The sequence below is a fragment of the Platichthys flesus genome, chromosome 4 (assembly GCF_949316205.1).
Source record: "Platichthys flesus chromosome 4, fPlaFle2.1, whole genome shotgun sequence".
NCBI classification, from domain to species: domain Eukaryota; kingdom Metazoa; phylum Chordata; class Actinopteri; order Pleuronectiformes; family Pleuronectidae; genus Platichthys; species Platichthys flesus.
Genome location: NC_084948.1, coordinates 22,993,468 through 23,015,383, shown reverse-complemented (window position 1 = coordinate 23,015,383; position 21,916 = coordinate 22,993,468). Strand labels below are relative to the sequence as shown.

At 45.3% G+C, this 21,916-nt stretch overlaps 1 protein-coding gene across 5 annotated transcripts in view; it reads right to left on the bottom strand.

Annotated features, from left to right (window-relative positions):
* Positions 1 to 21,916, bottom strand: part of LOC133951669 (protein furry homolog) — a 44,197-nt gene that overhangs the window by 2,862 nt on the left and 19,419 nt on the right. Inside the window, exons 13-58 of one of the 5 annotated variants that reach the window (XM_062385751.1) lie at positions 21,690 to 21,798; positions 21,493 to 21,579; positions 21,141 to 21,312; positions 20,912 to 21,044; positions 20,700 to 20,807; positions 20,174 to 20,429; positions 19,830 to 20,012; positions 19,645 to 19,731; positions 18,776 to 19,035; positions 18,199 to 18,388; positions 17,810 to 17,934; positions 17,313 to 17,370; positions 17,107 to 17,198; positions 16,786 to 16,958; positions 16,203 to 16,363; positions 15,843 to 15,953; positions 15,139 to 15,293; positions 14,754 to 14,856; positions 14,487 to 14,658; positions 13,797 to 14,053; positions 13,567 to 13,713; positions 13,296 to 13,464; positions 13,089 to 13,179; positions 12,904 to 12,986; positions 12,376 to 12,526; positions 12,059 to 12,162; positions 11,638 to 11,823; positions 10,690 to 10,888; positions 10,187 to 10,308; positions 9,918 to 10,105; positions 8,927 to 9,021; positions 8,259 to 8,839; positions 7,946 to 8,043; positions 7,691 to 7,861; positions 7,463 to 7,603; positions 6,906 to 7,085; positions 5,994 to 6,140; positions 5,795 to 5,869; positions 5,518 to 5,688; positions 3,702 to 3,902; positions 3,012 to 3,155; positions 2,019 to 2,182; positions 1,466 to 1,673; positions 996 to 1,145; positions 804 to 902; positions 623 to 700 (exon numbers count right to left, since the gene is read on the bottom strand). In XM_062385751.1, coding sequence (XP_062241735.1) covers positions 623 to 700; positions 804 to 902; positions 996 to 1,145; positions 1,466 to 1,673; positions 2,019 to 2,182; positions 3,012 to 3,155; positions 3,702 to 3,902; positions 5,518 to 5,688; positions 5,795 to 5,869; positions 5,994 to 6,140; positions 6,906 to 7,085; positions 7,463 to 7,603; positions 7,691 to 7,861; positions 7,946 to 8,043; positions 8,259 to 8,839; positions 8,927 to 9,021; positions 9,918 to 10,105; positions 10,187 to 10,308; positions 10,690 to 10,888; positions 11,638 to 11,823; positions 12,059 to 12,162; positions 12,376 to 12,526; positions 12,904 to 12,986; positions 13,089 to 13,179; positions 13,296 to 13,464; positions 13,567 to 13,713; positions 13,797 to 14,053; positions 14,487 to 14,658; positions 14,754 to 14,856; positions 15,139 to 15,293; positions 15,843 to 15,953; positions 16,203 to 16,363; positions 16,786 to 16,958; positions 17,107 to 17,198; positions 17,313 to 17,370; positions 17,810 to 17,934; positions 18,199 to 18,388; positions 18,776 to 19,035; positions 19,645 to 19,731; positions 19,830 to 20,012; positions 20,174 to 20,429; positions 20,700 to 20,807; positions 20,912 to 21,044; positions 21,141 to 21,312; positions 21,493 to 21,579; positions 21,690 to 21,798 — 7,135 coding nt within the window. The other 4 variants (XM_062385752.1, XM_062385754.1, XM_062385750.1 and 1 more) reach the window with 4 other exon arrangements.

The window sequence follows — 21,916 nt, the reverse complement described above, 5'->3', positions numbered from 1 at the left end:
TATTTCAATTAGGAATACTACATTCTATTGTAGTCTACACATTTCCAATCTCAAAAATATATTCTTGTCTTCGCCCCTGCTTGTTTTTCACAGATATAATCGGTAGAGATGGCCCTCCCCATTTTTACCTGTGAGTATATTTTAGAGCCTGTACTTTTGTACTTTTGCTTGAGTGAAGAGGTTAAATCGATATGCATACTTTTACTTGAGTCATATTTAGTATCTGTACTTCTACTCGAGTAAAGAAAGCATGTACTTTTGCCACCTCCGGAAGTGAGTGTATTGTCCAGATTAAATGCAACTCAAGAGAACTTGCTCTCATGCCCGGCGGAGCTGGAAACGATCACAATGCACGCTGGGTATGAGACGATCGATGTGATGCGCGGCAACTCAAGGATCGTTAGAAACTTGACATTTATATAGTGTGAGAAATAACGAGAGGCAACACTCACAGAGCTACAGTATCACACAGTAACCGTCAGGCAGAAAGTACAGTAAGAAAGGTCAGATGAGATAGCATCCTGAGCATTTACAGTGAATTCAGGAAATAAACTACTTTTTCGCTTGTTTGGACCAGTATGACAGAGTTATTAATCAGATTTCTTATAAATTAAGCTTTTACCTTTTCCTCATGCTCCACCGGTTGCCTTGTTATACCCCCAGCAGTCCGGGGAAACGTGGCCTTACAGTTGCACAACCACTGACGGGCACACAGACAACATAATGACGTGATTTACACAACTCAGTGACAACACGCAGGTGAATTAATTCATACTGACAAACTGAATATTGAATGCCCTTACGGTGACAGCAGCTTCCTTTTTGTGGTTGTAGGTATCGAGATACTCTTGCAGTTCCAACACGCTGAATTTCATTTTTTCCAGGAGGCCATAGGACATAATCTGAAAAAAAGAAAATTAACATTGTTGTTGAATTTGTTTAACTGCCATTGATAGGTCCTGTTGTAAAATAAATCAATTAGTCACGTCACTCACTGTGTTTGCATCGATAAATAGAGTAGGGCACTCTGAGCAGGACGTCAGCATCTGAGATGACCTCAGAAACTTTGATCCTAACCCCCGCAGTCCCTCGCCGAGGTAACTCACAGCGTCACAGGTCAAAGAGCAGAATTTGCTCTGGATACTCTGCAAAGCAAAGCAACAGGCTGTCAGAGTCGCTCCTACATCATCTAAAGTCCATACATTCTGTCTTTACATCCGAAAATCCTCCCCTGTCAGCTTTGGTCAGTGAAGGGAACGACATTTGTTTAATGAATCCCCAAAGATTTTCAAGCTGAAAGCATCCTGCCCTTGATTTGCACTGAATCGAGCCCCTCGTGAAAGGAAGCCTCTTTCTCTGAAGGTTAATCAGTCACATACCTAATCCCGTGACCCTTTCAGTTCAATTATTCAGTTTGACCAGCCACACTGTCAATATCAAGTCGGAGCAGGCCACAGTCAAATACCCGGAACAGTGAGGAAAACACGTGGAAAGTGTAGACTGCACAGGATCCGTCCGAGTCGGTAACCAGCTGGTTGATGTGACTTCGCCAAGCCTCCTCTGCATCGTCGCACACTGCCGGCTGGAAGGCTGCGAGGATGGCGGAGAAGAAGGGCGACGGTGGCGGGGAAGAGCGGGACTCCAGCATGTCGTCTCTCTCCTCCTCTGCGAGACTGAGTGGACACAGGGCCATGTTATTGACAATGAGATTGTGGCGTAACATCATCACTCTATTTCCGTGAATCTTGATGGAGGGATGCAGTGTGGGTCAAGAGAGAACACAACATGTTTTTGTGCACATCCGGATTAGGGGGTGAATCCAGGAATGGCAGTTTCTTTGTTGATTTATCAGAGAATAATCCATGGATCTTGACAGTTATCTTGACTGATATTTATGAGAAATCCAGATATAGAGAATTAAAATGTTGTTACATGAGGGAACTGTCAGGCCTTGGTGGAGGTTTCCACTCTACTTAGTGCCGTTCTAGCTCATTATTGAGAAGCAGGGGAGCATGTACCTGGGTAAGCAGCTGTCAAGGTCCAGTTCTCCTCTGTAATCACTGTGAACCCCGTCCATTGTCAGACTGTCCCCGGAGTAAAATTCAGGGGGCAGTTCACTGATGGAGAAAGAGACGTCATCCTCATGGACGTTGGTGTCTTCGTCTTCCTGTGACAACTCATGCTACAATAAAACAAGACGTACACATGCTTTGGTAAAAAGTCATCAGCAGATACGGAGGCAGCATGCTGTAAAGGTTATTATTAACTTGCATTGTTTGCTCCCTGAGTTACACTTAATGGTTAAACACATCATTTAGTGGGTAAAGTGGACACACTAACCTTGCGATGGGACCCTACGGACAGTCCTTGTTGTGTTTTCTTTAATGTGGTTAATTTAGTGTGGATGAATTGTGCCAATTCATTTGATTTAATGAGATTTCAATGCAGCCAACACTGTGGCCCCTGCACGCTCAGGTTTTGGGACAGGCAATGTGTAAACCTTTCTTGACCTCCCGCATGCCAAGAGATTTTAGTTGTTGCTCATAGCCCCCCAACACAGAAGCAATAGGTATACACATTGCCTTAAACGGACAGACGCAGAAAGAGAAACACTGCTTGTTTATCTACGACCGGCTACAACACCCCCCAACAACCTTGGGAAACCTCTGGGAACACGAAAGTAAGGCACCAACTAACCCACAGCCCAAAGCGTTATGGTTTGCCCACTTGCAGGTTTAACGTCATTCAACTTTTAGCATGCAAACTACTGTAATACCAAGAAAACTCTGACTCATGCTCTACACTGAGGAGAGGAAATGTAGAAAAAAGTCACATAAAATAATACTTAACATAGACCAAACCCGAAGCACATATAACATCCAAGACATTTCAAGAGAGAAGATGCAGACAGACAGCTTCTATTTGGCGAAATTAGTAAAGAAATCTAGAATGGAACTGCGATAGGAATTAGTCGCTCCCAGAATCTCAGACACTCTGAAGCCCTTATTCACCCGCGGCTTCGAGTCCTCTGGCAGTTGGACCTCGAAACTAGGATTTTTGGAGTTCAGAGGAGTTGAGTCAGATGGAGTTGTGTCAGAGAAGCCGGAGGGAGAGTCCATGTTACTGCTCTCTGCTGTTGGAGAGAGTCTCACCATCTGAAAAAAAGAAAGTAGAACACGAAACGGAACGTGTATCATTACAAATACACACTTTATTTTTTTTTAAACTCACTTCTCAGTTGAATTGGGGTTTTTCAAAAGCGACAAATCCTCAACTGACTCTACCAAGGACAGTGTGGGTGACAAATCCGACACAAGCGAGGAGTGGGATGACAGCTGCGTGAACACATGGGCTCCCCATCTGCCACCACAGTTTCTACAAACTTAAGGAGGAGTTTAGAGCCTCGCCAACTTCCCCAGAAACTAAAAATAATTGAGAGAGAGCTGTAAAATCTTGGTCCCGAGGTGGACACTGGAGGGAAACCTATGGGGCCATTAAAATCAAAAGGCTGAATCCCATTTGGAGAATGAATGTGTTCTGCAAACTGCAAATGAGGTAATAAAATATGTCATATACAAAAGCCTGAGGGTGAAACAAGAGGAAAGCTCCTGAAATGTGCAACATTTCCTCAGTATTCACATCGATAAATACAAAAATATATGTTTCCAATGCTACTGTCATGCAATCTAACGTGGACTTACAAGCTGTGAGTGGGAGAGGATCTGGCTGGCGCTGAGCGAGTCTTCTTCTGACGACTCGTCGGAGTCTTCGTGTGTGATCTTGCTGAGGCTGGGCATGCTGCTGGACAGCTGACTCTCCTCCAGGGGCTGCAGGTCACTCTGGTCCAGACTGTCCATGGAGCGTCTCCGCACACCCCAGTTGAAGTTGTCCATAGTCTCTCCCTGGAAACAGAGAAACCGGCGTTCAGTGCCACAACATCGAGCCTGATCTCCTCCCTAAAGCAAACACATGCACACACGCCCATACAGCACACACATGTCCACACAACCATGCAGTGCAGTGCAAGCTAAGAATGTCAGGGGGACTGGAGCGTTTACCTAACTGTGGCTTAACTAAGCTTTAACTGAAACATCTGCAAAACTGTGTTTTCTTATTTAAAATGCAGTGTGACGGCTGTTATATCAGCCAACCTCCACATTCTGCCAAATCTCCACATCAACAGAGTGAACAACAAAGGAGACTTCCTGCAGGGACGCTTGGTGCCGGCCCTCGATGGAAAGCAAAGGCCTTGACTTTTGGCCAAATCGCTTCTTTTTAAGTGGTGCCATTACTTTACAAAACTGCCTGTGAGGCACTTCTGTTGACCACAGTAGTTGTTTAAGTCTTTAGACTGTCAAGAACAGCTGACACTGCTCTGGTGTGCAAAGTCTGCAGCTTTAGACGTTGAGGTAGTTATATTTTATTTTATATTATTCCTACAGCACCGGTTTGCTGACAATTCAAGATGTTCCTGTGGTTTCAAAGCTTGACTATGTAGGAAGTATAGATACCACAATGCAGTTAAAATGAACTTCTACTAGAATGTGTTATTATATTTACTAGTATTGTTGTACCACCATGAAACACAGTGTGTTTCTGGGTCATTTAACACGACTGATTTGAGCTCGGCTGGAGAGTTTGACGCTCTTCAACTCAAAGTAAACAAGAATAAGCAGAGTTCCTTTTCTCTGCATCAACTTAACAAGTAAATGTTTTTAATTTTGTATAAATAATACTTTTAGTGTGATAGTGTCTTCCCACTGTGCCTCTAGATGGCAGTAGCCTCACATCTGTACAACTGAGACACAGATGTTATTTTGAAAAATCCCATCATGTTGGTCAGATTTGCATATTTTTAAAAGAAAATCTCATCTCATAATGAGCATTAATGTTGGAACTCATCATGTGTGAAAATCAAGCCACCCACTAACAAGGTTACTGTGAGTACTCTGCTTGAATGAAGTGTCGAGGGGGAGCTGAATGAAACATACCCAGGAGTAGCTCTCTCCTAATAAGCTGATCAAAATAATTAAACACTGTTTAAATCAACAGATGACATTTAGAAAGAAGATAAATATAAATGACTGATCCTAGTTCTGGATATCTAATGATGACATGAACTACTGTGTGGTTTTAAAAGCATTAGTCCTATGTGACATTTATGGTTCAATTATGGTTTAAATGTTTAAATATCCATCTTATAGCACATGAACTCTGTAGAATCAGTTTTTGAAACTCAAACGGCATGCACACACATTGGCTATACTTCACCCTGAGTGTGTGACTCCACGAAACTATCCGCATCTCATTTAAGAAACACAGCAAATAAAAATGTGACGTGACTAAACTCACCTGTAGCTCCTGATAGCAAAGAGAATAAAGAGAAAGAAGAAAGCCCATTACACAGAGCAGGCACGCCCGACTCAACACTGCACATCGGCTCACGTTTTTCTTTCTTCTTTTGCTTTTCCTTCCAAAGTTTGAAGGAGGAAAAACCCCGGAGATCCTCCGACTCACCTCTCCATCCTCAAGCTCCACATCCAGGAAGTCAAAGTCTCTGAAAACCCTGAACTGCTGCTCCGAGGTGGTGTCGTCCATGTTGTCTGGCTCCCGGGTCCCGTCGTCGGAGGACACCAGGCTGGGCTGGTGCTCCATGAGGTCCAGCTCCCCGCAACTGGAGAAGATCACCTGCAGAGAACAAACAAGCAGTCAGACATTATTAAAAAACTGTTTCTTTTTTAAACTGGAGAGTGATGAAATTCATAGCAGTGAAATATTATGGTGTGAATCTTACCGAAGGATTTTTTGTGAGCCCCACTTCTTGTCCACACAGAGACAACACGTGCACCAGTTTTTCCCGAGTCCTTTTCTGTAGAGGGCAAGAATAAAACGAAATAATTTTAATACAGTTTTAATTTTATGTCCAAGGACCAAGTGTCTGATGTGAATTATTAAAGTACATCTCTTATTGCTTTGGTTTCAAGAAGACTCACCTGAGAGGACTGAGGCCTCTTCCAGCTGACCGGCACCAGGACGTTGTTGGATGTGGATCCAGAGGAGGTGGATGAGGTGGTCCTGCTCTTCACATCTTGGCCCGGAGAGCGCTGGAGGTCATCGTAACGCCGACCGATCACCGGCGTCTGACAGCACGGACACAAACAGACCTGGATGACTTAGGGGAAGTTTTGAAGGAGATAAAGTGCCTCTGTCCGGTCAGGCCATGCCTCTGGCCCCATGGCTGCTCCTGCTTCTTCTAGACTTCAACGTTCAGTGTGAAGTGACATTTTTATCAGTTTTCACAGTTTTTATTCCACTTGGCATTCCAGAGTCATGAAACAGCTGAGGAAAAAATAAACCCCCATCTCCTCTGCTTTATCCCTCGATCTAGATATATCCGGCTATTTTAGGACGTATCAGTGGTTTGTCGAGTGTGTCCCAAGTTTGAACACACACACGCTGCCGTCTGTCCACCAGAGCTCCCTGAGTCACATACAAAGGACGGCAGCAGAGAGCTGACATCATTTCCTGCCATTCATGAACAACACAAACAGCTCCCTGTCCAGTTCCCACACATGCACCAGTCTGTCTGCGTCTTTGACATCACCCCTCCAGCTCCGCACTGCGAGGCTAATTGTGTTTACCTTCGCAGCTTTTCGAGCTAATCTCAGGAGGTTTGGCTGCGGAGAAATGTCAGCATTAAGGAAGGGCAAGAAATGTTTCCTCTCCAAAAAAGCTCTAAAAGATTCCACACAACCTCAACAAGCACCACACCCTGGAAAATACAGGGAAAAATACAGAGGCACACACACACACACACACACACAAGTATTAATCCCTTCTCGTTCTACAGAGACTTTAAAACTAATCACTTTCACACCGAAAAGAAAGGTCAGAGAATATCTAACCTCAGATATGTCAAAGTGGAAATCCAGAGTTTTCCCGGGCAAGGCCTTGGTGGAGCGTTCCCAGACTCGGCTGATGTCCTCGTAGCAGAGGACACTCTGCGGGGCTGAGGGCTGGACCAGACTGGCCGATCGAGAAACCACCAGCTTCAGGATATTCAACGCTTCCCTCCAATGGACAGTCTATACTCAAAACAGACACACACAATTCAAAAACAAGAAAACAACAAAACCATGTTTAGAAATAAACAACCACATACGTCTTTCTATGTGTTTTAGTGGAGCTCAGAGGTGATCAGGCAGATTCCTCACAGCAGGAAGCTGAAGGAAAATAGATTAATTATGAGAGGCCTAGCCTGCGGCGGTAAGGCGGACTGTTTATAGTTTGGGTGTGTCTACAAATTTACTGCGCTGACACACGACAGCTATTTTTTTCAAAAGCAACGAGGAACACAGGGCTCTTACTCAGAGCACGATGGCTTAAGGTTTCCACTGATCACATCAGATCTGCATGAATAAAGAATAAACCAAATATCTCCAGGCGTTTATCTTGAACTCACCTGGACAAACTTCTCAATTGTCTTGAGCACCTCCATGTTGAAGGGTTTGGCTTGAATTCCACCCAGGTCCATGTGACTCAGGAGACTGTAGATGATCTGTAGAAGCGTTTGCTGCATACTGGGTAGACCTTTCTCCAGCAGCTGTTAAAATATAATTATAAATAAATATTCATTTCAGAAGCTGCAATATTCAGAAAACACACGATCAGCTGACACGGCTGCACAAACCTCGACCATGTAGGTGACCAGGCGGAGGGTGATATCGGAGAAGGCCTCGTGGAGATATCGACAAACCACGTTGACCCAGGAGAAGCAGTCCCTTGTGTATAAACGTGTTTTATACAGGGTCATGACGTGAGCGAGGTTGGAGAGCTTGGAGTTCTTCTCCTCAAGGCAAACCTACGAACCACAAAGTGCTTTAGCTTAAAGAAATGTAATCATCTGTGAGAGAAATTGAGGATAGAGAAGTGAACGGATCCGAACCTGGGCGATCCTCTCAGCAACGTCTTGACAGAAGAGCGAGGGGCCGTCAAAGTTCTGCACGAGATGTGGGAGCAGGCAGAGAACGTTCAAGGGAAAACCTAATGGATCAAAATAGAGGAATTAATTCAATATTTCACGTGACAAATCATTTTGAAGAGAAGTTCACTGGAATGTAATATGTGGAGGTCAATTTAGTTTTCATGTGACCTCGTTATTTGTCTGAAATCTTAAAATACTGTATCAGAAAAAGTCTACGAGCAGGAAATGAAAAAGAGCTGCTTCAAATCCACATGCAATGATCCCTGCAGTGTACCTATGGCCTGTGAGGTGTCCACTACCGGCACTCGGGACACAGGTGTGAGTTGGCAGAAGAGCTGAAGCGTGAGGTCGGTGGTGGACACGGAGGTGAAGCCTTTCAGCAGCAGCTGCTGCAGCCCGCTGAAGCTGCTCCATTTCAGCTGAGTCTGCAGCTTCTCCAGCTTCTCCCTGTTCTCCTGTTTGTCCAGCGACATGTGGCCCAGCAGCTTATTCAACAGTCTCAGGGACATCTGATACTCAAACTCAAAGTCTGACTCCATCAGCGACACAGCCACCCAGAAGATGGTGGCCAACAGGTTGCTGGGGTGGTTGATGTTGGCCGGGTCCGTGACGTTGTCTTTGGATGAGGACAAACTGCGGGCCTTGGCTAACAAGACCGGTTTTTCACAGGCCTGGATTCGGTCCAGCGTGGCGCTGCGGGGGGGATCAGACCATCTGTCCGCCTCTCCGAACTTCTTGGGGACGGAGGAGCTCCTCTGATGTGTGCCCCGCTCGTCTCTTCTGAGATTGAGCTGCCCCGTGCTGTTCCTGTTCGACAGCAGCTTGAAACTGGTCAGGAAATCCGGAGATGAGGCTCTGGAATCCAACAAACAATAAAGTAAACAAGTTATTATATTTCCTCTCTTTTCATATAGATACACTGTACTAAGAGGAGACGCAAACCTCGTCAAGATCGCCATGAGATCATTGTTCTTCAGACACTCTGCCAAGTTATCCACCACAGATTCCAGTGTGAGTAATACTTCCATCACGTAGCCCTGCGAGAGAGAAAAAAAGCACACAACTGCAGTTTTTGGGGAGATTTTCTTGTATTTACTTGTTTCGACAACTTGATTAATCACAGAGCATTTCATTACAGGGAAAAGCTTGTCGCTGTGAACTATGTCGAGAATTAATCACAACCCCAGCGGCTCACAGGCTCCATCTGATCTGATGAAGTTGGAAAGAGGTCATGTTTTCAGTCCGGCTTGTTTTACTCTCTGACTGCAGTATTTAAAAAAAAAGATAACACATGGATTTGAATAGTTTGTGATGTTCAGATGTGACAGATGTAATATGTCATTAGATAATGATTCATTTTAATGCTGTGTTCGTGTGCTCGTAAGAGGAAGGAAGGAAGGAAGCACAGGCGGACAATACTGCTGCTTCAAGAAATCCACTCCTGCTATAACTCATGTTGCTCATTGGAATTCCACAGTGTTAAATATGGAAATAAAAAGGATACATTAGTTATTTCTAAATACTAATTAATTAATTTATGCTTAAAGGTCAGTGTGTAGAATTTAGTGACATCTGGTGGTGAAGTTAAATTTAGAAGCTGAACACACTCACTCTCCTTTTTGCAAAATTGAAGATAACCTGTGGTAACCTTCAGTTGTCATAAGGTGAAAACTAAAAAGGTGTTTAGTTTGTCCAGTTTGGGCTACTGTAAAAAACATGCCGGCCTCCGTAGAGAGGACCCACTCCAGATGTAAATTAAGTTTTTAAATATAAAGGGATCCTTCTAGGGTAAAGAAAGCAACAATTCATACAATTTGATGAGACACACTGAATTATTTTATATTGAATTTCTGCCAATAGCGCTCTTTCAGCTAAATCGTACACACTGAACCTTTAAGGCTCTGAAATCCACACACACCCACAGAACACTAACCTGCACTTCTTCTCCATGTTCCCCCACGACCTCCACCAGCCTGGAGAGCAGGTCGGACACGGCGTGGGCCGAGAGGGGCTGACGCAGGGCTCGAAACACCTGGAAGGAGCGGCCGGCGTAGTGGCGTGACGAGCTGCACAGCGCCGTCTGCAGCGCCACGTCACTGAGCTGCTGCTCCAGGTGGAAATCTAACGTCGGAGGAAGAGGGGGTTTATTCAGTTGTAAAGACAGGGCTCTGGAGTGTGATGCGTCCTTCACGGCAGTGTTACCTGACTTGGAGTCTTTGAACACAGAGACCACGTGTCGCAGAAAGTTTGTCAGCTGCCCGGTGCTTTTGGAAATTTGGTTCTTTGGTGAAATGTCTTCATGGGACCACAGCGGTCCAAACGCTCTGTAAAACAACAGTTAATGAAAGTTACTAACAACAAACATATACAGTCTGGTACAGTGGAGGTGTGCTTTGGTAAAACTGGTTCATTTAGCTGATTATTCTAAATAACCTGCCACGGTGCTTTATTTTTAAAGTATAGTTGAACTTAAATCCAATATAATCCCTTAATTTTTCAAAAAAGTTTGCGAGATTAAAGCTTTAAAAGGAATTTCCAATGTTTATTATTTTTCATGCATCACAACTTCAACATCAAATCTACTTCTAAGACTCTATTGCACTACACATACAGCACCACTAGGTGGTAATCTCCATCAAGAAATATGAATTGAACCTATTTTTGTATTCTTACAGGGAAACAAGAGCACAGATGGATACCAGTACCTTGTGGATAAAAACTCAATGAGCTTGTTGGTCTTCTCGTCGATTTCATTGGAAGCCACCAGCTCCTCCACCTCCTGTGAGATCTCGGGCAGGTTGTTGCTGCTGCCCCCCAGACTCAGACTGGACGAGGTAGAGGAAGAACTCAGTCCAGAGTCTGGTACGGGAGACGCCTGGCCCTCCCGCAGGAAGTCAACACCTGCTGACCACAGCACAGGAACAGGTGAGCGATCAGAGCCAGGACACGGTGGAGAAATGACAGGAGAGAACTTGAAGGGAGCAGCATGAGCCGTCTTTTAACATCTGGAACTTCTTTGAATCAATTAGACCTGAGACCGTATCTATTTAATGTGCTTGTCTCATAGGTGTTACTACTAAGTTGCTAGACACCTCATCTCCATTTTTGTAAATCAACAAATATAATAAACATCTGAGTGAGGACATTCCAAATAAAAAACTGGAAGTTTTCTTTGGATCTCCACAGCCGTCCTATCATTGTGTGGCCTCTCTGTAAACAAGCCATTATTTTTAGCATAGAGTGCGAGTTGTATTCAAATGGTCTCTACTCTGGACATTACAGAATGTCTAGACATCGGGACAAAAATATTGTCAAGTGGGAGGAGGGAAGCAAAACCAGCATGTCCGAGCAGTTGGTCCCAAATTGGGCAAAGGGATAAAAATAGCAGCGTGGAATGCTTTAATCAAGAGCTTTGATGTCCTCTGTGCTCAGTGTTGCTTTTGGTGGTGTCCAAATATTTTCTCCCTTGATAAGACGCTTATCTATTCACTGAGAGGAATGTTAGCCTCTGCCTCCTCATGTGAAACTTCATCGGAAAGTGCCAAACCGCTACGACTTCTGGATCCAGTTCTACCTCAGCTTTTTTAGCAAAGTGTGATTTGTACTTTAGAAAAGTCCAAAAAGGTGATTTAAGGAGATATTGTTTTTTTTACCAGCAGGTGAACACTCCGGCTGAAGACTTGGTTTACAGGTGAGGGTCTTGGTGCCGTTGATCTCACGTGTCTGCAGTAAGACTGAGGCTATGGCCTGGAAGTTGTTTTTGCAGGACAATGTAATGAGCAGATGGAGGAGGAGACGTTTGCTGTGTTCAAACACCTCCGGACGGTAGTGGTCCATTCCTGGAGAGAGGAACAGACCAATCAGAAATCTCTAGGACAAGTTGACAGAGTTTGTTTTCAGGTTCCTCTCCGGGTTTCACAGCATTGATCTCATACTCTAGGAAAATGAAACTATCTCACAGGGTAAAATTTCAAAGATTTCTCAGGAAAAGAAACTCAATAGTCAGGATGAGATTTGGACTGTATACCACATAACATGCAATTACACAGATGACTAATTGTAGAATAAACTCACCTAAAAACAAGGCATGGAGCAGTAAAGGCAGGTGCATGACCCAGTCCTCTCTCACGCTGTGATCCACCACCATCTCTGTCATGAAGATGACGGCTACATTACACCTAGAATGATCAAAAACACATCAAATAAAGTTCAATGTATGCAAACACATTTTAAAACAGGCACAGCACGAAAAAAGCAAAAATCTGATCAGTTCAATTTCTGATCTCAAATGTCAAAAATCTTTAAGAGTGACTAGCAGAAGTGTTTTCACAAGACTTGGACTCAAGGATCAGAATGAACACATCTTGCTCTGGTGTTTGCAGGCGTCTAACCTGTGCAGGGGTCCTCTGGGAGTGATGGTCTCTGGCAGAAAGTCCACCAGCGGAGCCCAGCATCCTCCATTCACAGGCATGGGCAGCGGATGGGGCTGATTGGTCTCAATGACGACTACCAGCCAATCGGCGTAGGGAGGAAGTGGTTCACCTAAACGGTCACAGAACAATGTTTTCATATATGCTTCCTGACACATGCAGATAAACCCAAATCACATAGATGACGACACAGAAGATGCATTTATATACCGCTCAATCTTCAAGGTGTTTTTTGTTACCAGATTTTTCTTGCTATCATTAGTCTGCGAGACCCATTCAGCCTCAGAGGGTGGAACAAACTTGATTTTGGGTCTCTGGCAGCAGTGCAGAGGCCCCGGGCTCCACTACTTTTATTTAAGTGCCAGTTCTCACAGAAGCCCTTTGAGAGCCCAAGGCTGCTCTGCATTGCTCATACATTATCAATGCCATCATGCTGGTCACCATCTCTCCCCCCCCCCTCAGCAGGCTATGAATAACAAAAACACTCACTCTTATCGTCGTCGTACGATCCTCCCGAGCTGTTGCTGTAGCGTGATTCCAGACGGTTGTGTGCTCGCATTTTGTGGCCGAGTCTGAGTTCAGAAAAAATTAATCTTTATGACGGGTATTTTTAATAAAAAAACTGTATCGTTATTTTTATAAAATGAGCTTTGAGATCTCATTGCCTCAGGTACCTGTCCTCATTATCCTTTATGGTCTTGTTATCATCGGGATCTGGGAAGTTTTCCTGGCAGGCGACAACAGTGTTGCTGCTCGATGTGGTGCCTGGAAAACCAACAAGTAAAGACTTACACACTTTACAGTACAAGTCTGAGCATGAGCTTTAACACCCATTCTCCCGCATATTCACACTATGTCTTTCTAGTGTGTAGTGAATGTACCTGAAGCTGCTGTGGAGATCTTGCTTGTGGCAGAGAAGCGATAGAAAGGAGGGCTATCACAGTGCTGCACCACGGGGTTGACTGGATCCGTTTGCTGTAACTCGAATATCAACTCCTCCATGGTTTGCATGGTGTTGTTCCGGCACAGGTAGATCACCACCTTCTTTATCTGGACAAACGTATCACAGAAAATCCATGAGGAACCGAGACAAAAAGGGGAATGAGTAGCTACAGAACGTTTTCCAGCTTGTGTAAATGATATATATCTTACATATGGCAGGAGAGAGGTGTCACTGCTGACACCACACAAGCTGATGAGAAACTGGAGTGTGGTTCTCAGATTGTTGCTCCACTTGTCATTGCTCACAAGAGCGTTCCAGGCGTTCTCCATCTCCGGTCCAGGCAGCTCGTCTCCATACTGAGGGAGAACACTGCATCACGTTAGCTGCACTGACCCTGGATCACCCCTGTGTCGTTGCTATTTCCACAACATGACTTTACCTTGGCTGTCATGAACATGAGGTTATTGAGAACCATGGATGTGGCCTGCAGGGAGCCCCAGCCGCTGCCCTTCAGCTGGTGCGATGAGCCGGTGCTGGTTGTGCGGCTGGAAGCGTCGTAATCCGAGGTGCATGGCGTGAAGGCCGGGAGCAGCAGGCCGCTGTCCACCAGCTCGATGTTACTGAGCCAGGGCAGGAGGTAGGTCAGCATGATCTGCCTCCCATTGGGATGGGTGCTGGGGAACCTCTGGCTAACCTCTGCAGCAAGTAGAGGGAAGGCAATAATACCATCAGAATAACATCAGCGGGCACTGCGGTGCTTAGACTCTACGGCTAAATCAAACATATACTGCATTCTCAGTTTCACCATAATGGCAAGTTTAATCCCGATCCGCATGTATATTCAATTTAAAGAGGGGGGGGGGGGGGTCCCTCAGGGAAATTAAGCTCCTAGTGTTACTGTGGTCAGTGGGAGGGTCCATGGATAGAGTAAGTGTCCTGGAGATGAAGGCTTCTTTGGAAGAAGAGGAGGGAGTACTTAGTGGGAAACCAGGAGATGATGACAAGTCTGTGAGAGTATTACAGCAGGCTTAAATACCACGGTTAACCCTGCTGCAACCACACACGCACACACACACAGACACACACACAGACACACACACACAAGCCCGTATATGAGAGAAACAGTGACCTGAGAATAGAGGAAGCGTGAGTTCAGGGTACATCCTCGCCAGCTGGCTGGACAACTGAGGCAGAGAGACGCTGTACAGCGGCGGCAGCGGACAGTGAGTGCCGTACAGGATACTCCCCGGCTTCTGCTCCGTGATCCTCTTCGAGTAAACGAACAACTTAGCTTCGAGAATCTGCCCGAAGATAGAGGGGAAATGTGTCACTTGCGTCCTTAAACACACAAACTACACAGCAGCTAAACACATGGTGGTGGGGGTGTGTGTCTCACCTGCATGAGCTGCATTGAAATCTCATAGATTTCTCTGCTGGTGTCTGAGGCCTTGAAGAGCACCAGATTCAGCAGCGTGACGATATCACTCTGGTAGTTCCTACTAACGAAGGAAGAGAGAGGAAGTATTAACTATGAAGTCACGTTCCATTATTAATAAAGTCAATGCAGAGTCTTCCAAATGACGCTTCTGTTAATGCCTCTGAGACAAAGCCCGAGGTGGAAGCCAGACAAACAGTGAGCTCTCCAGTGGATTCCTCACTTCCATAAACAAATCTAAATGGCCATGCAAATAGGGCAAATCAGTTAAGATTCATCTCAAAAGAGGACACAGAATTAAATACAGATTTGAACAGATGACGAGGGAGGTTGTGAGCTCTTGTACCTGCTGCCACACACTGTGGCGATGGCTTTGAAGCAGCCTGAGGCCAGCTGGTGGGAGCCAGTGTAGCAGCGATCCACGGCCCAGTTGAAGAGGTTGACCTGGTCGGCATTGAGCTCCAGGAGCAAGATGACGACTTCGCAGCCAAGTTGATGGACCTGAGTCGAGAAGAGATACCGAGACAGACGCCTTTGAGTTTCACAGCTTTGCTCCCACTTTTAAATGAGTGATTAACTGAGGCATCGTTTCACTGCATCTTAAAAGATCCAAGGATTCAATGTTATATCGTTGATTGGCACTTTTTCTCTGAGGTGCAGTTCAGGGTTCAGTATCTTGCTCAAGGACACTTCAGCATGCAGATGAAGAAGACCGGGATGGAACCGCAAAGCCTTCTGGTTGGAAGATGAACGGCTCAACCCCCTCATTCCCAGCCGCCCCATAAATTCATTTATTATTAAAAAACATTAGGCTTTAAAGTATTTTTTCCCTGAGTAAAAATGTTTGAAATTAACAATCGGGTGTGTTTTATTTCTCTACTTTGAAAGACAAACTCTCCTTCACTCTTTGCCAGCACACCTGCAGGATACTGGCTGAGCACTTGGCAGGGTGGTCTCGTGTCGGGGTTTTCTAAAGCAGACTTCAGAAGGGGCTTTCTGGGTCAGCCCTTTGTTCGGGCGCACCACAGTGGTTAAGGTTTGGCCACATACCCGCTGGTCCTGGCAGGCGAGAATATTATCCAGCCACTTATAGAGGTATCCGTCTGGAGAGAGGCCCACGTTATCAAACACGGGCCCGCAGCACAGCACGGCAGACATGGCCTGCAAGAACAAGCATCGGTCAAGGAAACGCTGAAGGGTCTCACACACAAGACAAGCTTCTTTTACAGCAGGATGAGAGATGTAGAAATCTAATGTTGGTGCACTGCAGTTCAGGGGAGAGTGTACTTAGGTCTGTGTTTGACTTGTGGGTGGAGATGAATCCGTACCAAACAACTGAATAACATTTACTGAGCTATCTTGGCACGGCGCAGGTAAGAAAACAAGTCTGAGGGATTGATCTGTTTTTACCTTCAGGGCACAGTATTGGTATCTCGTGATCTGGTGGTTCCTGTCACTGTAGCGGTCCAGAGGTGTGAACATGATGCTGAAAGGGCCGGCCCACTGACTGAAGAGGATGAAGAGGTGGTGGCGCAGGCTCTGCTGGGGAAACAGGAAGCGCCTGTGGTGCACTGGGGGAGGAAGAGGAGCACGGCTGTCACAGGGGGTTGCTCATTGACAGAATAAAGAGTGTGCAAAAGTATTCCATGTATTTTAAATGATTTACTAATGATGATAATACGATGTTGCTTGACAGATCGTTAGCAGCTAACTGGGAATGTGTGTCATCACCTCTCTCTGTCCTCAAGCTGCTCTATTTTTGGACCAACTCCCATTGGGCCATGTCTAAATCAGGATCAATGTCAAGTGACTCAATCCATCCTGTGCTAGCTCTATCCACATGGTAGCCTATTACATAATTCACGAGGCACAAATGGGTGGAAAGGACAGATGGACGGTGTTTATTCTGCGATTTATCAATCTAACCTGCAGAGCATTGTCACTGACTGGTCGGATAAGTGAAGATGGTGGAGAGATTGTTTTTTCCCAGTACCTGGCACACACTGGATGAGGTTAGCCACCATGGCGCTGAAGTGAGCCCGGATGTCCTTGAGGATCTCGGCGTCTTTATCATTCTCAGCCTCCAGGAGCAGCCGCGTCAGATCCACATACTCCAGGAACAGAGCGCCCAGGGCGAGGGTGTCACGTTCCAGTGCTCCGTTTGTACTGGCAGAGCACAAACAGGGGAGACGCACAATGAAACAGGCACAAAACAAACAGTAGGTAGCAATAATATTTGAATTGTCAGCGAAGGGAATTGTGTAACGGCAGGTTGCTTAGTTTGTGTAGCATCATAACGCCCTGTAACGCTAACCTGTCACTGATGACGCCCGCATCAGCCAGCAGCTCAAAGATCCGCAGCAGCTGCAGTCTGAGCAGGTCTCGCCGCTCACGTCGCTTCTTGTTCTACAAAAAGTCACAAAGACAAATTCATTAAATATATTTATTGGCTAAATTCTCTGAAATGTGGTTCACATTTAACTCATGATGTGTATCGCGTTACAAATATCATCAACCAACCTCAGGCCTTCTCTCTAACGCCTCCTTCATTAGAGGGTGTAACTCCTCGACAAGTTCCCTTTGTGGAGACGGTGGAAATACAAACTCAGTAGGTAAAGAGACAATTCTAAATATCTAAGTTGACCAAATTAAGTGCAGTGATGCTGTATTTTCGAGGAAAGAGATTTGGGCTATAAACAAATCTGATTTCGAGGAAAGAATTTCTCAGCAGCTGTTAATGGCGACGGGCCACCACTCAACTCAATCCTCTGTTCATCTCCACTTTATCTCCACACATCCAGGTCAACATGGACTTAAAATATGGAGAACATAATGGATTTCCATTATACTGGTTCTGTCTCATTAGGAGACTAAAAACAAAAAAACTGCAGCTTAAATCTCTCAATAAGATTTTTCACATATTCAATGTCAATAATGAAATTCAATTGCAACTGGTCTGCTAAGAAAATAAAAGTATTTCAGGGTAGAGCATCGAAAAAGGCCCGTCTGTAATATACCTGAAAATGAGGGAGTTAGTGCGACCGAAGCCCAGAACTAATGATTCTGTCAGCTCGATGCTCTCTGCCCTCATCAGAGGAACCAGCTGCTTCAGGAGCCAGGCCACAGACGGGCTCCCGATCACCTGCAACACCACACGCACACGCTTCAGTCAGAAACACACATCTCCCCGTGCAGCGTAAGCACCAGTAATTACAAAGCGCTGCATTGAGATCCGTGTCAGTACATCTAAGAATATATCAGCTGCCTGTGCCATTCATGCAACGATACAGAAGCCGCGGTGTAATTTGATGCTTTTGAGTTTCAATGTCAACAAGCTCTGCGTGAACACCTGATCCAGCAGAGACAAAGCACTGGGGGATTAAGAGAGGCACAGGGAGGCAGGGACCTTGTTGTCGTAGCTGACACCGCCGTCAGGTGTGGAAGACGTGATCTCAGGTGTCGACGCTCTCAGGTGGCCTGGGCTCATGATACTGGGCTTGGCAACTCCAAAGCAAAGGATCAGGTAGTTTCTCCACAGGGTGATGTAACCGTCCCCACTGCCAGAGGTGCTGGTCTTCTTTGCATACACAGGGTTACTGGTGAATTATTCAGAAAAGAAAACATTATTAGATCCTCATTTTTTATGTAATAGGAAAATCGGGGGGGTAAGTTTGAAAATACAATAATAAAAATAGGCACACTATATATTTTTGTGGCTATGTTTGTTTAAGAGCGTGGTCTTGTCAACACTACATCTGGCATTCGACTGATTGGGCTAATTTGACAGATTCGTCGAATAACAAAATCCAAGAGCAGAAAAACCTGAATGTGAAATCAACCTGTCAAACCGCAAGACCACGCTCTTGATTAACGATTGTGGGAAAAACAATAGGGACAACACTAGATAGGGACGTAAAGAAAATGTGGAACAAACATGTCTTCTGGTTCCTCCTGAACTAACCGCGGTGTTGAGGGACACTTACTTTGGATCCACCAGCGGCATGAGCATCTGCATCCGGGTGAAGGCGTAGGGCCAGGCGTAGCTGAGCGCTGTGGGGCAGTGCTTGGGCAGGTTGTCCTGTCGCAGGAGGCTGTAGACACACAGCACCCAGGGGTCCTTCACGGACTGGGCGAAGATCCACACGTGCGAGGGGCTCCTGATGTCGTAGTGACTGTTGACGAGGAGCGCGTTCCACTCCACGAGCCACTGGAGGTCCACGTGGTGGCCAGCGGACTGTGCGGCCTGCAGACAAAGCAAGGGGCTCAGCGGGGGGGGGGAATGTCAGGGGTCATGACTGAGGTTGATATCCGATTAGAAACATGCCTATTTGTTCTCTTGTATAAGTATAAGGGAGTCATTGGTGGTAAATCACATGTCGGATATATTTAGAAACACAATTTGATTAATGCATATAAGGACATTTACTTTATTATCCCATTCTCAATACAATCTGTATCAACAAGACAGATTGATGATTAAATAACTGAGAATAAAAAGGTCAACAGCTGCTCCGATTCATATGCTCATTCAGTTTCTTGTAAATGAAATAAACAAGCTTCTGTTTGACAGTTAACACAAACAGCATTCACTGTTTTTATAAACCAGATTCCACTTGTGGCTTAATTGTTCAGTATCACTCTGCTTTAACCGAACCCTAAAGTGGCTCCAACAGAAGCTGACACACCTCATGAGCATCTCACCTTTCTTGTCTTCAGGTCATGTCAGATTGAATTTGCACAGCTTGAACAAACTCTTACTCGGGAAACGAAAAACACATGCAAATAACCTGCAGGCAAATGTTGACTGAGTTTTAGTTCTGGGGCCGTGCCCCGGGGTGAACCACGAACTCACTGTGTCAGAGACGGTGACGTTGACAAAACTTTCCAGGATTACAGGGCTGAGCTGATCCATGATCTCTATCATCGGTTTATCGTCATCCTGCAGTTGACAAACAAAAATAAGAAAATAAACAGAAACCTCAAAAACCACTCGCTGCAACAGCATCGCCTGCTTCTGCTCGTTCTCTCTCACTGCACCTCGCTCTGTCCGATGGCCATGAAGAGACTTCGTATCTCCTTGAGAATGGCGATGGCGAGTCTGCGGGTGCTCAGCTGACAGGAGCAGAGCAGCACAAGGGCCAGCCCCTCTACGGCGTGCAGCACGGCGGAGTGAGGCCCCCGCTCTGGAGGTGTCTTCGGACCTGGGCTGGTCTGCAGCAGCTGTGGACAGAAGCATCAACAGTTGCATGATTAAACAATAACTTCTTACATGAGATTTTCTGCAGCTGTCATTTGTCACGAGGGCAAAAAGCAAATGAGTCAACTAGCGATGAGTAATCATCTTGTTGAAGTCACAACAACAGACCCATTAGGGGGTTTACCTCGGCAGTGTGTATCTTAGCTGTGTCCTGGCTCTTCCCTGAGGCGGCCTGCGTCAGTTTCCACTGTGTGAGCAGTTGCAGCAGTAGTTTGAGGGAGGAATCCAGCAGCGCCTGGTGGCTGTCCTGCACGTCACGCAGGAGGAAGTTTGTGAAGCCGAACAGGACGTCGTCACGCCAGTCCGGGAAATCCACGAGCAGGCTCTGCAAGGAATTCTGGGCAATGAGTCGCAGCTCGTCGTCCATGTGGATTGTCAACCTGACAAGACAGAGGCAAAAACATGTTGTTGAGTGTTTGTGAATGTATATTTGTGTATTTATTAGCTTTTTCTACTCCTTTGATACACTTATAAATGTCAATGACATTTTAATGGGCTTCAATCTAAATACTGAGGTAACAGGAAATCCAGGTGTAACCTTTTTCAAAATAAAACATCAGTAACATTCGATTACACGTCCGTTGAAATATCTTTTCAAACGACATTATTGCTGAGACCCAGATGTGCAATTCTTTTTAAAGGTGACCCACCGTGAGAGCAGGTCTATGAGCTCAGGCTTGGACATCCCATCAGGCAGGATGCGAGGAACGGCTGCAACACACGTCCTGAACAGGTCGATCTTAGGCTTCCTCTCACCTCTGAAAAGGTCAGATTTTAGGTTAAGCTTAACCCAAATTAAACATTATGTTACTTTATTTGAGAAACGGCATTTTAATAATGAGTTTGTGATGTTCCCACTCACGTAATCATGTCCTCGGGCTCCTTGTTCAACATCTGAGCATTGGTCATCATCATGCAGCGTCCCACCTCCTTGTCCAGGTGTCGGAGGATGTTGTCAATAGCCTTCCGCACGTTGAAATAATACTGAGACATCCCTGGTTGAAAGAAGACAGAGTCAGTGGAGATCACTGTGACATGTTGAAGCTGTGTGGATCTGCAGCATGACACTCTAAACTGCCTGTCTCACTCACCGATGACTTTGGCCTCCTCGTCCGTCAGCGTTTTGCTCAGATACGTCTTCTTCACTCGAAGCGTGTTCCCGGAGGGCAAAGTGCAACCGGTGTTAGGCATGGGAGGCTCGCCGTCCTTCTGCTGCAGTTTGTCGGCTATGACCAGGAATGCTCTGAGGCCGATATTCATTCTCTTGAAAGACAAGAAACTAAGTTAAGAAAAACAATTCTACCAGAAGCTCCTACAATTACAGAAAATTTTGAAATGAGCCCAGATTTATCAAATTTCAAAGAATATCATCTTGATCAAGGCTAAAAGAAAAAAAAAGCTCTTTCTTTTAACATATCATATAAATGTATGTTGATTTCATACCTCTGGATTAAGACTAAAGGCTTTTGCAGGTTTTCCAACACAAAGAAGGTCATATATAATTTCTTTCATGGCAAAATCAAGTCTTTCCTGTAATGAAATGAGGAAGAATGGGATAAATATTATATAGATTATCCAACAGAGGTTAACATGATATATAATTTGCATGGCAGTGCAGAGTAGCATGTCATTGTGTTCACCTGTGCAATAAACTGGATGATCTTGACGAAGATATTGAGAGGCATGTCTCTAGGTAACACGCTGCGGGATCCTTTGGGGAACAGCGTGGTCACAATGGTGTTGAGGCGGCTGTAAACACAAATAGAAAAACTGCATTTAACTGTTTTGTTACCTGCTCCATTAATTAAAGGTTTATCTTGGGCCTATTTAACACATTTTTAAAGTCTGGCTTGACATGTTTGGGATT